Source organism: Sarcophilus harrisii, chromosome 1, assembly GCF_902635505.1.
Source record: "Sarcophilus harrisii chromosome 1, mSarHar1.11, whole genome shotgun sequence".
NCBI lineage: Eukaryota > Metazoa > Chordata > Mammalia > Dasyuromorphia > Dasyuridae > Sarcophilus > Sarcophilus harrisii.
The window spans coordinates 481,636,286-481,654,184 of record NC_045426.1 but is presented as its reverse complement, the minus strand read 5'-3'; the positions used below and the strand labels follow the sequence as shown (position 1 = coordinate 481,654,184).

The window sequence follows — 17,899 nt, the reverse complement described above, 5'->3', positions numbered from 1 at the left end:
ACAGTATTAATTTATGTCAGCAGCAAAAATACAGATGTTATTACTTTAAAAGCATCATTAACATAAGAAACCAATATTGGACCATTTTTAAATGATATAGACTACCTTTGAGACTGTACTTTAAGAATTATTGATTATTTGATGCTCCATTTGTAAAAACACATCTTATTGAAAATAAATGCTTTATAAGATTAATAACCTTTATATTTCCCCTGTAAAAGGTTATATTTGTGGTGTTCCATTTTTTTTCATTTATAAAATATATCCTTTTGAAAAGGAGTTTTTGTGCCCATACTCATAATATTTTATTTTTTAAGAATCTTAAGATGAATGATAAAATTCAGAAATATTTTTGTTTGTTAACATATTTATTGATTAATATTTATGTATTTTTATATTATATGTTAGCATTTTAAATACATAAGATGTTCAAAAGTTATTTGTGCCTTTCAAATATTTTCTATCTTTTGGATTTGTGATAACCACAATTTTCTCATTGGTGGTTTCTCTGATTTTTTGTAATACATAATTGTCCTTACATTATAATTGTGGAAATATGTTTAGAAGAAGGGGTTTGGGGAAAGAATGGAGAAATTTAGAATGGAAGGTTTGCAAGGGTGGATGTTGAAAATTATGCACATATTTTGAAAATAAAAAGCTTAAAAAATACATATTTGTCCTGCATGTTGTATGAAATAATTATACTGCTATAGAGACTATTTTATTAAGTCTTTACTATTTAGAATTTACCAATGCAAATAAATATTGCATATCTCAGAGCCATTTATTTTCTGTTTCTTTATTTCATAGACTAACTGGGAGAAAAAGCAGTATAGTGAAAAAAACAGAGATCAAGCCTGCAGTTAGAACTTGGATCAGAATCCTTGCTCTGTCAATTATTAGTTGTATGATCATGGGAATATAACTTATGGCTTCTGAATTTCAGGTTATTTATCTTTAAAATGAAAATAATAGTAACTATTTCATAAGATTATTATGAGGATCAAATGAGATGATGTACATAAGACAAACTGAAAACCTGAAAGTATTGCCTTTTTTTATACATGGGGCATGAAATAAATCAGAAAGTCTTGAGGTAGTCCATAAGCATCCAAAGATGTTCCACAGATTGGCATCTTGTTACAATGGTGCTTTTAAAATAACAACTATATTTTGTTATTGACATAAACTAATATTGTTCTTATTTCAGTTAACTAAAAAAAATAGTAACCTCCCCTAACAAAAGTTAGTAGCAAATTGTGTTCAGTGCAAAGAGAATATAAAAAGAGGTTCACTCTCCATTTTTATAATTGCTAACTTTTCTAATAATAATAAAAATTATAATGTTAATAATAGCAATCATTTACATAATGCTTTAAGTTTTATATAGTATTCAATTTTATCCTTATATCAATCTTGAGAGGTAGTCTCTATTATTGATTCCATTTTATGAAAGAGAAAATTTACATGATGTTTTTGCCCAGAATCACACAATGTCTGAAGCAAGTTTCAAATTCATCTCCCTTATTAAAAGGTATTTTCCACACAATTGTCTCAAAAATTGCCAACCAACTATATTCCATAACCTGGGCAATAGACATCATTCTGTTCTGTTTTTCTACTTTGTTTTACTTTTTTTTGAATCTTCAAATCTTTTTTAGTTGCTGTGGATTTTATCTAGGATTTCTTGAAGCAATTATGAAGAGTTATGGCACAATATGCAGTTTTAGCCAAAAATGGGAGCTAACATCTCTTATCTGAAAGCTGTTCAAAATATATTTTATGATAGTGATGATCACCTTTGATGACTATATAGCTCACCCTTTTATACTTAATCCTAACAGAGAATTATTGAACAAAACTCTCCTATGTTTACATCTCTCAAAGATCCAACCAATTTTAACATATACATAGGATACATGTTCTAAGAAGGGAAAATTTAAGGTAACTTTTTGTTCTATCGACTCAAATGCTTCTTTAGAATAAACAAATAAAATATACATACTCAGGTCCTCCCAACCCCAAATCATTGATCTGGGAACTTCTATTCTATTCATCTAACAGTCAATTATGTACTCCTGAAGATGAATCACTATAGAAACTAATTGATAAAATCTTACTTGTTTCTTTCATTTACACAAACATACACATATGTATATACACACATGTACATCTATAATCAGAGACCACCAAGATACTAGTGTTATATGAATATTTAATGGATATGAGAAAGTAGGCACAGGATAAGTAATTAATGATATCATTTGGTTATCATTTTGGAGGTAACAAAATATTGCCCATATTTTTTCCCATTTCTTGTTCTCTTCTTTTTTATGAAGGCTTAAATTTGTTTTCATAACTTTTTGGTTTTCAGGATAGGTTTCTTTTATGCATATTTTAAACTAATTGTTCATCCTATCTTTTTCATGCCATTTCCACTTCCTTTTATATAGCAAATTGGTTTTCTGAGTATTCAAGTCTGAATGTGATTATTTTGCAGTCATCAAAAATACATCACCATAAAATGCTGGGAAACTTATTTTATTTTAAATATATTTGTTTTCTTCTGGTATATGCTAAAAATGCTTTTGGGAAAATTCATTTTAGTTGTGTCTCATGCTAAGTTTTCTTTTCCCTTTCTACTGTTTTTTCCTATTTCATATTAGCAAGTTTTCACATCATCTTCCATAAATGTTCTGCAAATGAGGTAATACTTTAATTTGGTGCTTCCTCTTGCTTGTATCTTTCTTTTGTAAGAGGAATAAGTGATTGCTTGTTGGAGTGGTTTCCCAGTAATCTTGTTTTATTCATTATGGTCCTTGCTTTACATTAATTAACTTTTAAAAAGTTGATAACCAGGAAGACTAGTTTCTTAATTCATTTTCCATTTTTAATCAAGACTGTATTTAAATATGTCAAAATGAAGCTGATATAATTTACAGAGGCATGGGAGACAGCTTAGGAGACTTGTCTTTCAAAGGCAAGGAAATAGAATATTGTGTGTGAGAAACATTAAATGTAGCTGTATCACAGTGCATGTAGAGGAGAATAAAGTAAATAGACTAGGAAGGTAGGAAGGGGACAAATAGTGAAGAGCTTTAGATGTCAAACTTTATATTTGGTCCTTGAGGTAATAGGGAATCATTGAAGTTTAGTGAGTAGGTTAGTGATATCATTTGTCGGTTGCTTTAGAAAAAAATCAATTTGCCAGCTGAATGAATGATAGATGAAATGTTAAGGAGAAAAGACTTGAGTGGGGAAAGACTCAAGGTAAGGAGTGGGGAAAACCTATAGGATGAGTAAGCCTACATAGTTGAAAGTGAAACTGAAGGATAATGGTACCCTCCAACAATAATAGAAAAGTTCAAACGAGGGAAGTTTTTTGATGGAAGATAAACAAGTTCTGTATTGGACCTCTTGAGTGCCTATGAGTTTATAATAGTCAGTTGGCAAAGTGAGTGGAGCTCAGAAGAGAGACTAAGTCTAAATATATAAATCTGGGGATGATGTATATAAAAATGATAATTAACCCAGCATGGGATTCAATGAGATTAACAAATAAATTAGTATAAAGCAAAAAGAAGAGTATCCAGGAAAAATCAATTCAATTTAAGAAGCATTTATTAAGTACAGACTATATGCCAGACATTGTGTTAAGCCTTTGTTTAGAAATACTGAAATGAAAGTAGTCTCTGTGCTTAAGGAGTTTCCATTCTACTTAAGGAAAGAGATATAAACACAGCTATTGTAATTAAATGTAAAAATACATCAAATACATCATAATGAATTAGGAGAGACTTCTTATAGGAGATGGCACTTGAATAAAGCTTTGAAGGGAGTGAAGAGTAAGAAGAGGGAGAGCTGAAAAAGAGGAATACAGGAAGGGATGACAGATTATATAGGGGTCTGAAAGTGGAAGATGGAATGTCAATGGGATTTTCATGTAATATAGAGTACCTTACAACAGGTGATATGTAATCAACCACAAATATTAATGGCTGATATATTGTGAGGGACTTTAAATGCCCCAAAGAAGGATTTCTCTTTTATTCAAGAGGCAATTAGAGATTATTCAGCATGAAAATAACATGGTCAAACTTGAACCATTACATTATAAATTCAAGACCTGTGTAGAAAATGGAGGATAGAAGAGAGAGAATGGATACATAGACATAATTAAAAGGCCATTATAATAGTCTATACAAAAGAAGATGAAAATGGAAGGTAGGATTACAATTATTTCCTCAATTTTAATAGCATTTTAGAATTTACAGAGCACTTTATATACATCATATCATTTAAACCCTAAGAAAAGTCCTATGAAGTAGGTACCATAACTATTATTACTCAGAAGCTGAAGTTCAGAGAAGTTTTGTGATTTGCCTATGGATGGGAAATGAATTTAGGACTTCTTGTCCCCAAATCCAGCACTCCAGTCACTACCTGAGGTGTTTTTGTGGTTGTTTTTTTGTTTGTTTGTTTGTTTTTGTTTTTGAAAGGAGACACTATGTATAAAAGGGAACCAAAGTTAAAGCCTTTTAAGCTTGGAAGAATCAACCAAAGCTGGTAGTTTTCTCTCCATTCCTTCAGAACTTAGGGATCATATCTATACCATGAGAAATTAAAGTATGACTGTTTTGGAAATAGATAGTAATTAGTTATAGTAAATATAACTTGGAAAAAATACTGCAAAATAGCTGTTAAATACAAGTGAGTCTATTGAACATGGGAAATATTTGAAAATGCACTTAATCCACATATTTTTGGGTATCTTTTCCAAGATAAAAAAGGAATAATCAATTTCCATTCAACTATTTCTGATCTACACAAAAATCCATTTAATAAATATTTATTGAATAAATGAAAGGGGGAAATTATCATGCCTGTTTCTGGTTATTGTAACTGTCATTTCATTCATTCAGTATTAGCTTACATTTACTGTATTCCTTACTTTTAAAGATATTTGTCTCTAGGGGTATTAAGATTTTTTTAATTGACAATTTCTGCCCTTAAAAATTTCTATTCAACTAAAAAAGATGAAAAGAAAAAAAAAGTATTTGAATTATTCATACATTTCCTGAATCTATGTCAATACTATATCCATTTTTTTTCAATAGGAAAATTCTCCTTTCCATTTCCTAGAATACATAATATCTCCTCTATATAAAGCCTGAAGTGATTCTTTCACACTGAGAGAGTGTCAGAGTATACAAGAAGATCAAATGAGCACAAATGGAATATCCTCTATTTTAAAAGCTTTGGGTCAATTAAAACTACCAATATAACTACATAATCTTAACAAAACATTGCAATTGTATTCTATTACTATCATTTAAATTTAGATATGATTTAACGTTGAATATTAACGCTTTAGAAACTAACAATGTAATACCAATTTTAAATTTAAAATGACTTAATTATAACAAAAATAAATTCTGAAAAAAGTGTTAATGTGTTAAATTTAATACTCACTACAATATTTTGTTATAATTTTGTACTTACCCACTCTGCAATTTTCAAGCACAGAAAAGATAATCATATGTTCAAAATAGGGGGCATTATCATTGTCATCTTCAACTTTGATCATAAGTGGGAGTGGCATATCTGTTGAGTAACCATCTGGTGTTGTTGCATAACCAGTTATCTACAATATGGAAAGGAGCCTTCAGAAATTTCTTAATATAGTATATATCATAAAAAATCGTGAATGAGAATTAAGAAAAAAACAATTCCTTTTAATCATGGCATGAAAATGCAAAATATATAGTACCAAATGATTAATACTGTAACCAAGATGTATTCAAATTGTTCTCTTCAATTAATTCCTTTTTTCCTCCTTATCAATATGTCTTCTGAGTTTCATTTATGAGGGCTTTCTACCCTTTCCAGGTTTGCTTTTTCCATAGAATTTTAAATCAAAACATCCTACTTAAAATCTTTTAAGAAACTCATGCTAATTTATTGTTCCTCTTACAAAACACTTAACTCTTGACTCTGCCATTTTCACTCATGGTCCATTCTAACAGAAATCCTCTCCCTGATCATTTCCAACTCTAATTTTTATTCCTTCCTCCAAGTTTCATCTAAAATCCCATCTGCTTTGAGAAACATTTCCCAATGCTCTTTAATAATAGTGATTTCACTGTGAGATAATCTCTAATTTATCCTTTTGCCACCAACATTTTCCACCATCACCCCTTTTAATTGTGACCCCCTTAAAAACATGGAGGCTTTTTACATATCTTTGTATCCATACTACATAGTAAGAATTAATAAATGCTTTTTGAAATGACATTGAAATTTATTCTCTAAAATTTAGTTAAGTCTATGTCTGGCTTTCCTCTCCATCACAAATTCTAAAATAAATATAATAAACATTTTCCTCCAAGGTTATTATCATTTCAATCTCAGTAGCCATAGCTTTCTTTGGGGGCACAATCAGGTCTAGACTAGTCATTTTCTTTGTTGTTTCATCCTTATTTTGAAGGATGAAATTATTATGATGGCAAGCTAATAAATTGTTCTCCCTGAGCTTCTTTTGCTGAGCAACAACAGCTGTCTAGATAACAGAAATTCTCCATCATTACTCCACCATGTCTCTGTGCCAAGGTTGTGATATGCTTCATATGTCTTCTCTCTCTCTCTCTCTCTCTCTCTCTCTCTCTCTCTCTCTCTCTCTCTCTTTTCTCTTCTCTCTCTTTCTCCACACACGTGCGCACACACACACGCGCGCACACACACACACACAGAGCCCTTTTGTTCAGGTAATCTGTAATTTTGCCATAGGACAATATTTCTGGTTTCTTCTTCCATTTATCTTGATCTCAGTAGGCTCTACTATGATTTTTCATATGGTTCCTAAATTGTATCACATGAATATATCTTCCTAATATTTATTGTTATTTTTCCATTACTTCCTTTCATCTTTTTAAATAAGACTTACCATTCTAGCATTGTATTCAAGTAACAGGATGACTCCTGTCATTAAGTATTTTAATTAGGTTTTCTGGTTTAACTTGCTTTATGCATTTGTATTAGGATGTCTCAGCTATGTATTTTATTACTGACTCCTTTTCTTTCCCTTAGTCATACTGAGCATCTTTACCTCCATTGTTCTCATATAATAGTTACTTTCTAGAAAGACCTTGGTGGATACATATAGTTTTCTCTTTCCATTTTTCATTTACATCTCTTTAATTTTGTAATAACCTAGCAAATTCATTTTTAAAAAATCAGTCCTTATTAGGTATATTCTATCTCTGGCCAAACTCATCTTTCCTATTTTAAATAGTTGTCCAAAATCTAAATCCTATTACCAGGGACCCTCCTTTTAAACAGATAATCTTATCTCAAATCTGTTACTTTGTTCTGCCACTTGTTAAAGTCAACCACATTCTACAATGTCACACATATTTACAAGGAAAACAGTTACTAGAATTTTTACTATTGGGTCTCTTCTTCCAATGATACACAATTAAGGGATTTTAATTGTTTATAGGTAAATATTTAATCCCAATTAGAATTGCTTGTATTTCTCCTGTGCTTTGCATCACCCTAAATATAAAAGTAGGAGAAGCAGAGAGAGCCCAATCTACCAGTATATGGTTTGATACTATCTTGAAGCAAGATATGACTTTATGATATTTATGAAACTTTTGGGATATTTCTCATTCTATCCTCAGAAAAACTTTGTGATAAAAACTGTGATATTTGCAAATCAGATAGTGTTATTAAACCATAACTTCTACTCTCTTCTTTTTATATGAAATGATTGAAATATCAAATTTATTAAAAATTTTATGACTGCTGCTGGAAACTCTTAACATGAATAAAAGAAATGAAATTGTTCTGCTTAATTTGTCTTTTGGAAATATTTCTTAGGATTTTTTACCAACTAGAAGGCATCTTTTTTAATGTGTTTCAAAACTGATACAGTTCTAGGCTCAAAGTTTTAAAAAGTGTTTAAATAATGATTACAAAACTGGAAAATGCTTACTCCCTTATTTTCTTCACCTACAATAATGAGCAACTTGATGATGTTTTCCTATTAAAATATTCAAAGGAGTAAAACAAATATTTGACATAGTAAAATATAATAAATAAAAGTCTTTAAATGTTACTGTTTCTAAATATGAAGTACTGAAATCCTGAAACAGTAAATAATTCAGTGTAACTAATTCAGGATTGTACCTGAAAACTGTCATATGTTTCACGGTCTACAGCACGTGTACAAAAGATATCCCCTGTGTCTCTATCAATGTAGAACAAATTGAAGGGCTCCTTGTCTACGCCAGGTCCACTTATAGAATAGTAGATGGTGTAGTTTTGTGCAGAATCAGATTGGATCTATAAAATTAACAAGAAAAAAAGAATAATTATATAAAACAAGGATCATAATATAAGGCTAAATGTCCAAATGTCTTGGAATTTGGGGCTTTTTCTGACCACACTCCTTTCTTCCCTGTGTAAGCTCTCTCACCCAGTTCCAACTCTTTCCCAAACATAGTATAGTTAAGAACCACAGAATCATTTTTTAGAAATTTATAACTTCAAGAAGACTCCTGTCAACATGATCTTGTTTGCCTTTCAAACCTTATTTTATAACATAAACTCATGTCAAAAGGAATTTAAGTGTTTTCCCCAAGGTTACATATAAAGGGAGTAGAGCCCACTTTGAACTCCATTATCTGACTCCCAGGTTATTATTTCTTCCACTACCTCACAATGTGTTCCAGTTTTTCAAAACCCAGACAGAGTTGTCTGCCATGTACCAAGCTATCTATGTCTATATTCACTTCTCAAATTATTCATTCTTTTGAGGTTTATCTCACCAATTCTAGTCCCTATGTTAAGACAGATAATCACCAAGTTATTTTACAATAATTTTAAGATCAACTTAGAATCTTCTGTACTACTGCCTCCTGAGATTTTCCAGGCTTTATCATCCTCCCAGCCTCTATACATCCCAGATCCTGGGAATTGCCATTTAACTTACTGGTACAACTTCGGGTCTCCTGGATCTTACCATCATTTCATCACTACACCCTTAGGATTTGTAGGCCTTTCTATACAATCTACAGGATTAATTTTTTTATGTGTTTTCTCCCTCAAATAGAATATGAGCTCCTTGAGGAAGTGACTTGATTTTTTAAAAATTTGTGTCCCTCAATAAATAGCATAATGCTAAGTACTAAATGTTTAATATAGATAATGTCTTTTTTCACTGCTTTTATAATAATGCATTATATTTGTCATATTATATAATTCAGCTGAGTTAAAATAAGACTTCTTCAAGTAAAATAAAACTTTAAGAGCCCTTACCTGTTGAATTTGTTGTGGAAATGGACCTAATGAGTTTTCCATTATTGAACATGGAATTGGAGCCCATCTTCTTTTGGTTCTCTTAAGAGCTTTGTCTTTTGCATGTCTTTTCATAGGTTTCTGAATCATGTAGGAGGCAAAAAAATCATAGATTATAAACATATAAAATAAAATTTCACAGTTATAAATTCAGAGTGGAATTTAAAAAGTCATCACATAGCATAAAATAATCATATTATGTTTGAGTTGAAAAGATACATATTGTGTGACATGCATATATGCACACAAATAGAGAAAAGCTCAAACTGAGACTTTCAATTCTTCCCCACTTCCTACTTCTGCACCTTTCCCCCAGTTCTTATGTCCAACCCTGATCTTATCCTAAGGATGACCTAGGGTGTAGGGTAGGGTCCCTACATTTGATGAATCAGAAACTTATTGATCAGTCATAAAAAAAAATCTGTACTGCTGTGGGAAATCCACAAATTAAATGATTCATTGGGAGACAATAAAAAAACACTATAATTTGAAGTGATATAGTACTAGGCACTGGGGTGTGTGTGTGTGTGTGTGTGTGTGTACATACACAAGGAGTCTTAAAAGTTTTAATGACTTAAAAGTATTCTAGGATTTGGGGGATCTCTGTATTAACATACAAATACATATGCCAAAGCTTTTTACTGTAGGAATGCTTTCCTTTATACCAAAGGTGGATAATGTCCAGCCCTCAGGCTGACATCATTTGGCCTGACTCTGTCAAGGCAACCAAAGGTGATAATGAGCTAAAAGCTATCTATAACAACCTCTCACTGCTTGAATTTTTGATAATTTTGTATGGCTTGTTGATGCTATAAATATCTAAATGGCCCTTGGCAGAATAAAACATTCCCCACCCCTGCTTCATACATATGCATGTATACATATATACAAATATGTTCTGAAAAGTGTGTAATTTGAATTCTTACAAATTAAATGAAGGCAACGTGATATAGCTGAGAGAGCACAAACTTGAAGTCAGGAAACCTGAGTTCAAATCACTAATTATGTGATTATAGGTAAGTTACATTATTTCTTAGAGCCACAATTTCAACATTTTTGAAATAGAGGTAATGATTCTCACAATACTACTCTCCTGGGAATACAAAGAAAGCTTTCTGTAAAGCTTAAAAGATTTTTTGTATGTGTATTATATTTACATTATTGTATTTAAAATGAACTAGGCATACCACTTTAAAAAAAATTTTATTGTAAATCCTTTTTATTTTATGCTGTAACTACTTAATTACTTATTTGATAAATCAAAATGTTCATATTGAACTTTCACCTAAACAGCAAAGTGTAGTATGTTTGTTTTAAATATTCAAGACAGCAAAAATACTTCAAGTTTTTATCTATTGTACCTTCTTTTCTGGTGCTAACAATGCAATCTCTATATTTTTTTTATCTTTTTTCTGAGAATCTGAGAGCAATATAGCAAAGGTCCTTCTCTCAGATGATAACCCAATGTTCTTTGTTGTATACACTGAACCATCTTCCAGAATTCTGAAATCAGGATCGCTGGAATGGATGAGGTCAGCCGATTTGAGACACTCCTCTAGATTAACTGCATGGAAGAAATTTGACAGAGATTTGAAAGATGCAAACAAAAAGAACATGTTTTACAGGAATAACAACTGCTTGTTACAGCATGATAAGGATAGGGATGAACCTAACTATATTTGAATTATAAGTGTCTCTTGAATTCAATTCCATTCCACTAATATTTACTAAATGTCTACTATCTGCAAGACACTGTGCTACAAGTCAAGAATATTAAGGAGAAGAAAGAAGGTCCTGCAAATAAGAAATTTATATTCTACTTAATAAATATAAGTTACACAAGTAAATACAAAAGTCATATATAGCAATTTCAATGAAAGTGCTAATAACTAGGCTAATGCCTAGTAATATCTTGCATTGATTTCATGTCATAATTGCATGATAATTAAATCTAGTACATATAATTCACTTTAGCTATATTACCAAAAAATATGCTGCCAACAAATATTTATCAGTCTTTTCCTTCTGGAGCCCAGATTTTTGTTTTGTTTTGACTAATGGAGATGAATATAAGTACACAAAAGATAGAATTACTTCTGACTTTAAAATCTGTTTCTAACTTGACAGATCATATTCTTCTGTGATTGATATTAAGTTACTTGATGCTAAAAATTTCTTCATAAGAATGTTGAATTTTTAAAAAAAATAACAGTTGAAGATGCTATAGGCAATACAATGAGCATTTATTAAGTGGCACCTACTATGTGCAAAACTCTGTGTGAGGCTTACAGAAACAAAATTACCTGTCTCCCAGTAGGGCATATAATTTTTCTCCCTTCAACTTTATTGACTATACTTATTAAATTGCATGTATCTTCTTTTTCAAGCAAAATCTCTTTTAGATATTGGTTTGGATTCCAAGCTTTCATACAAAAGACATTTTTCAAGCAGTTATAAACTTTTTGCTTTCAATAAGATAATTTTCTTCCCATATGAGAAGTAAAAATATAGCTCCATGGTTACAAAATGCTAAGTTTTCATAAAAAGGAATACCAATTTTCACTTTTTTCAAACAGAATTCATATTTGTACAATTTCATTTTTCTTTGACAATATAGGGATTTATATGTATTTATATCATTTATCCTTTGAATCTTAAACTCTATATTATACATTCATAGGAATACAGACTCATATATTTCAAATGGGAAGGAATATCTAAAGTTTTTTAATCCAATCTAATTTTACATATAAAGAAATCAAGACCCAGAAAAGTGGAAACTTGTCCAAGGGTAATCCATTGATTGATTGATTGATTGACAAAGAAATCACAGTCAAGATCTGAGCAGCCCAAATCTGCTAACTGGAGCTGCAGCTCTCTCTCCAGTGCAAAACTCAAATAAAGTCAGTCCATTGTATATCATTATTAAGAATTTGGGAGATATTTTTGGTAGCTTTAACTCTATAGCGACTAGATTGGAAAGTATGATTGAAAAAAGGAGGAAAAGTTGATTATGCAAAAGTAAATGAGATACATTTCCTCAGTAATATGACAAATGCTAACTTTCCATAGTACCATTAAAAAATCTACAATGTATTCTTTTTAAAAGACTGAAAACTTCCTTGTAATATTCTTAATTGAGTCATTGTATACTACCTAATATGCTAAATCTATAGGGCACTAAAATGTCTTTTATTATTAAAATAATTAAAATTATATAATAATATGCTTATTTCAAGAGAAGGTATATAAATGTGGATTGAATAAAGAATAGAGATCAATGAAGAACTTAAATGAGGTAATATAGTAGAATGTTGGATTTGGAGTCAGAGGACCTGGGTTCAAATTATGGATTTGTTGTATATTTCTTCTATGATGTTGGGTAAACTAACTTTTCTGAGTCTCAGTTTCCTCATCTATAATTTTAAAGGGTTGGACATCATGACTTCTGTATTCCCTTCCCACTATAAATTTATGATTCTATGAATCTTAACTACAAAATATGAGGTACACCTACCTCATAAACCAGTAGAAACATTGGTTATTGTGACGAGAACAATAGCTCATGTGGCTCACGTGCACTTAGGATAATACAAAGATGGATTTGGTTTTGTTGGTCTGTGAGTAAAATTTATTGTGGTTGTTACAGTTTGGATTCTTGATATTTCCTATCAATATCTAGTGATTTAGAGAATCATACTTTAGGAATGTTGGAAGTAGATTAGCAACTTGAGGGCAGGCACAATGTTTCATTTCTTTTTTTTGCATATTTGGAGCTAACCTTAGTGAACTGCATATAGAAAGTATTTTAAAAGATTTGCAGATCTAAATTAATTTGATGTGTTCCCTCTTTTCTCTCATATGAAAAGAAAGCTCATTCTGGGATTTCAGATATCCCTAACCACTTCAACAAAACAGAAAGTCTGTCCATCAGTATAGGTCCAGTTTTACAGAGGACAGTTACTACCTAGCTTTCATTCCAGAGCTTAGAAAACTAGCCTTAAGCAAAATGTAGAAAATTACAACTTTGGGGGTCTTTGGACATTTTCTCACCTCTGCCTACAAGTGTGTCAGCCGGAAGATGAGAGGGGACTTTAAGAGCAATTTTCTTACAAGCATCACAAAAGAAACACAGGACCTACAAAGGAAAAAAAAATCTGTTAAGAGGAATTACATATCATTCTAGCATTTTGCATGTTACTTGTATGTTGTAAGAAATGTTAATTTCTTACTACAATCACAGTTTGAGTCTTTAAGAATGAATTCCTTATTATTGTTGTGTAAGAAATGACCAGCAGGATGAATACAGAGAGGCTTGGAGAGACTTACATGAACTGATGCTAAGTGAAATGAGTAGAACCAAGAGATCATTATATACTTCAAGAATGATACTGTATGAGGATGTATTCTGATGGAAGTAGATTTCTTTGACAAAGAGATCTAACTCAGTTTCAATTGATCAATGATGGACAGAAACAGCTACACCCAAAGAAAGAACACTGGGAAATGAATGTAAACTGTTTGCATTTTTGTTTTTCTTCCCAGGGTTATTTTTATCTTCTGAATGCAATTCTTCCTGTGCAACAAGAGAACTGTTTGGTTCTGCACACATATATTGTATCTAGGATATACTGTGGCATATCTAACATGTATAGGACTGCTTGCCATCTGGGGGAGGGGGTAGAGGGTGAGAGGGGAAAAATCGAAACAGAAGTGAGTGCAAGGGATAATGTTGTAAAAAAAAAAAAATTACCCTGGCATGTGTTCTGTCAATAAAAAGTTATAATTATTAAAAAAAAAAAAAGAATGAATTCCTTTGGGAGCTGTTAAGTGGTGCAGTGGATAGGGCACCAGCCCTGAAGTCAGGAGGAACTGAGTTCAAATGTGACCTCAGACACTTAACACTTCCTAGATGTGTGACCCTGAGTGAGTCACTTTACCCCAATTGCCTCGGGGGAAAAAAGAATGAATTCCTTTGAAAGGCTTGGAAAAGTGATTTTACCAATTTTTTAATTAAAAGGAAGGAGAATATTAGCTTTGAGATAGTGAAATTCAATTTTCAGTCATTCAAATAAAAATATTTATTTCTTAATTTCTTAATTCTTCATACTTATAAACAAATAATTTGTTAAAATAATCACATCTTTCACCCTAATTTCTAGCATAGCATAAGTACTTAATTTATTTCACTGGAGTTTAATTAAAAGGAGTTTTATTCTTACCCTGATCTCAAATTAAGGAGTTCAAAAGCAATGAAAAGAATTCACCAAATGAAGTTATTTTTTATTATTTATTTCATATAGTTACTACTGAAAAGTCATTATAAAAAGAGTCAGGGGCTAATTATTATGGAGTTCTAATTTGGCTTTTTGTTGGTTTGTTTTCCCTTGAAGACTACTTTATTGTGTTATGTGCATGTGTATGGGTATATGTTTGTATATTTACTATTCTGCAAGGATCACTTTGTAATTTGTTATATAAAAATTTTCATAACAAAGTTAGAATGTCAAAGAATAATGTATCATTTTTCTTATAATTCTTCGGTGAAAAGAAATTTCTTTGGAGTGATTCTTTTTGTTAGGGTAAGGATTCCTGTCCATTTTTACAGCCATTACTTTTTTTCTTCTTGGAGCTAATTTTGATTAGAAGGAGAGAATAAAACCTCAGGAATACATTAAACTATACTGAGATTTTGTGAAAACCCTCAAGTGAAGCTGAAATTACCCAAACCAGGAAGGAAAGGGGAGGAAGCCACATTTGTATTTCTCCTATCATGGATATTTTTAAACACAGGATATATTTCCATCCATTTAAGTATGTAAGTCTTCTTTCCTCAAGTCAAAGAATAGTCTACAGTGATTTCTTAGGATTAATTTAGGCCTATGATTCTAAGAAAACTTTTTTTTTTTTATAAATAGTATTCTAAATACATAGTAATATCATCCTGGTCTTGATTCTTAGATATATGGGAGAGGGAATCTTTATAAATAATTTTTTAAAGAAAATTGGCTAAATTCCATGCATTTTATGCATTCATAAGTGTGCATGGGTGTTGCATTCATTCTCAATCTCTTACTCTTTTCTTTCTGCCTAGACATTCCTATAAAGCATTACAAATAAAACCAATTGAACTATTGATGCCTACAAGTTTAAGCAGGGGCCAAAAAATATAAAGGAAGGAAGCAGGTGTCAGGAAGTGAAACAGGTGTGTCATAGATAAGATTCTTTGCATCCCTATACTGTATTAATGATAGTGGGATGGGAAATAAAAGTGATATGGAAAGAGAATAAAATAAAGAGAAAAAAAGAGTATATTCCTCCTAGAAGAGAATTCTCCAACACTTTTGCTTGTTTTTGACATAACCCAAGCAGTCATGTTCCTATTCAGAGGTCATTTTTAGGCCATCATTAATTAGAACTAAAGTGGGTCAACTGAATCATCAACAAGGGTAAAATTAATGTATTTGCAGGAAGACACTTTACAGAGCAAGTCCATCCCCCATGCCTTGTGCTTCTTTGGTGGATTAGTGATTATGAAAGAAGAGCAGCCGCATAAAAAATAAATAAAATAAATAAAGGAAAGAATTCAATACAGTGGGAGAGAGGTACAGCACCTTTTAAAAAGAATGAGCAAATATACACACAGGCGCACTCACTAAAATCTCGGTAAAGCCAGTCCTGTTTGGCAATGTAGTCTCCACATCTCTTCCAACCATCCTTATCTTCCACTTTGCTTTTTTTTTTTTTTTTTTAACCCAAAGCTCTCAGGAGAAATCTCTGCATTGGACCTAGAACACTAGCTCTTTTCCTGGGTTTTTTACCCTTCTTTTTCTACAATAGGGGTTCTTAATTTGGAACTCATAAACTAGAATCATAACTTTTTAATAATATAGTTTACTTCCTCCATATGTTGTGCATTTGAAAACATTATTCTTAAAAGGTGACCACAGACTTCTCAAGACTATCAAAGTCCACGACACACAAAAAAATTTAGATAGCACTGTCCTTGGTGGAGGAGCCTCAGCTACCCATTTCTGCACTTTTTCTGCTGACTTGTCTGAGCGCACCTATTCTGTCCCCAAAATTCCTTAGATGATCAGTAGCCAAAGCAGCCTCTTCCAATCCCCAAATAGTTTTACAGTTGACAGCGGCTCGTGCTACTGGGTCGTGTGCCTGCCGAATGATTGTATTGCACTCACTTTTCTAGGGAAAAAAAAAAAAAATAACTCTGCAGGTAGGAGAGCAAGGAATTTCCCTGGAGCAGGAAGTCTTGGAAGCCGATTAATTGGGTGTCCCGCCTCCCTCATCCCCTTGTTTAAGGCTCCAAAAGAGCGACCTCCCTACATTAATCCCCATGGTCCATCATTTCCCCTTCCCTCGGCCTTCACACCCTCCAGATCCACAGGACTGAGAACAGGAAGAGGCTGCTAACAAGCTTGGTCGCTCTGGCTAATCCCTTGACTCTTACTCACCAGAAGAGAGAAGAGATGCCTGAAGAGGATGCTCCTCAGGGTGCTGCCAGGAGTTGGTGCCATCAGAAGCGCTCCCAATAGTCAGAGAAGGCAGCAGTAAGATGAATCAGGGCAAGCAGGTACCCCCGCTGCAGGGCCCTGGCTGGAGGAATATGTTGCCTCCTCTGCAACAGCTGAGAGTCAGGAGAGAAGTGAGGAAGGACAGAAGGAGGAGGAGTAGGAGGATGACTTTTCTTTTCTCTTCTTCTCTTTCTTTCCCCTCCCAAATCTGTCTACCCCTAATTGCCAAGGGATTTTCCCTCAAATGTAGAGGGTGGGGTACCAAATCACCCCAAAAACCAGCTAATGGCTCCTCCTTGCAGCACCTTTCAAAACTTCTGCTACTTGCTACATAGACAAGAAACAGAAGGGAACTCCCTTGGTCTTCAGCTCTCTCTCCTCCTCCTTACCCCTCCAGATTGATGGTATGAAGTCCCTTGCCAGTTATTACCCATCCCTTCTCCCACCCCTTCTCCTCCTCCTTGGCCTTATTAACCTGATCTGCCCCAGGCAAAGAGACATGGATCATGCAGGGAAGTCAAGTTAAAATCATTCTTTCTTTCTCCCTTCCCCCACTTCCCATTGCCATTGGCAAATCAAGGGACATAAACAGATGTGCAATCACCTTCTCACCAGTCTGTTATCTCTTCATCTAAAGCATTTAGGTGTTGCCTTGTCATATACAGAATTGTTGTTCTGGAAGAGAAGAAGTCATCTAGGCTAAAGCAGTTTAGTCTATGTTTAGTCTCCAGTATTCTTCCCTTCCATTTAGGATGCTGCATAAGATTTTAGCCTAAAAGTCTAAGGGAATCTAAGAAATCATTAATTCAGTAGTCTGTGTTAAGAATGAGAAACTGGGAGTACCCTCTGTTTTCTTAGTTTTTTTTTTTTTTTCCTTTGGAAGAATTATTTTTCTTGAACATTGCTTGATAGAGTTTCTTATAAAATGGTAAAGAATTCTGAAAACACTCCATTGTTTTCAAATCATAACATTTTAGCACTGGAAGGAATATAAGCAATTTGATAAA

The 17,899-nt window shown here is 32.5% G+C and overlaps 1 protein-coding gene across 3 annotated transcripts in view; it reads right to left on the bottom strand.

Annotated features, from left to right (window-relative positions):
• Positions 1-17,305, bottom strand: part of DSC1 (desmocollin 1) — a 38,145-nt gene extending 20,840 nt beyond the window's left edge. For 2 of the 3 annotated variants that reach the window (XM_031946486.1, XM_031946487.1), the window contains exons 1-6: positions 16,833-17,305; positions 13,414-13,498; positions 10,722-10,924; positions 9,322-9,441; positions 8,191-8,346; positions 5,503-5,644 (exon numbers count right to left, since the gene is read on the bottom strand). In XM_031946486.1, the coding sequence (XP_031802346.1) occupies positions 5,503-5,644; positions 8,191-8,346; positions 9,322-9,441; positions 10,722-10,924; positions 13,414-13,498; positions 16,833-16,895 (769 nt within the window). In that variant the 5' untranslated portion in view covers positions 16,896-17,305. Of the gene's footprint in view, positions 1-5,502; positions 5,645-8,190; positions 8,347-9,321; positions 9,442-10,721; positions 10,925-13,413; positions 13,499-16,832 lie in introns of those variants that run through there. The other variant, XM_031946488.1, reaches the window with a different exon arrangement.
• Between the last annotated feature and the right edge of the window lie 594 nt (positions 17,306-17,899).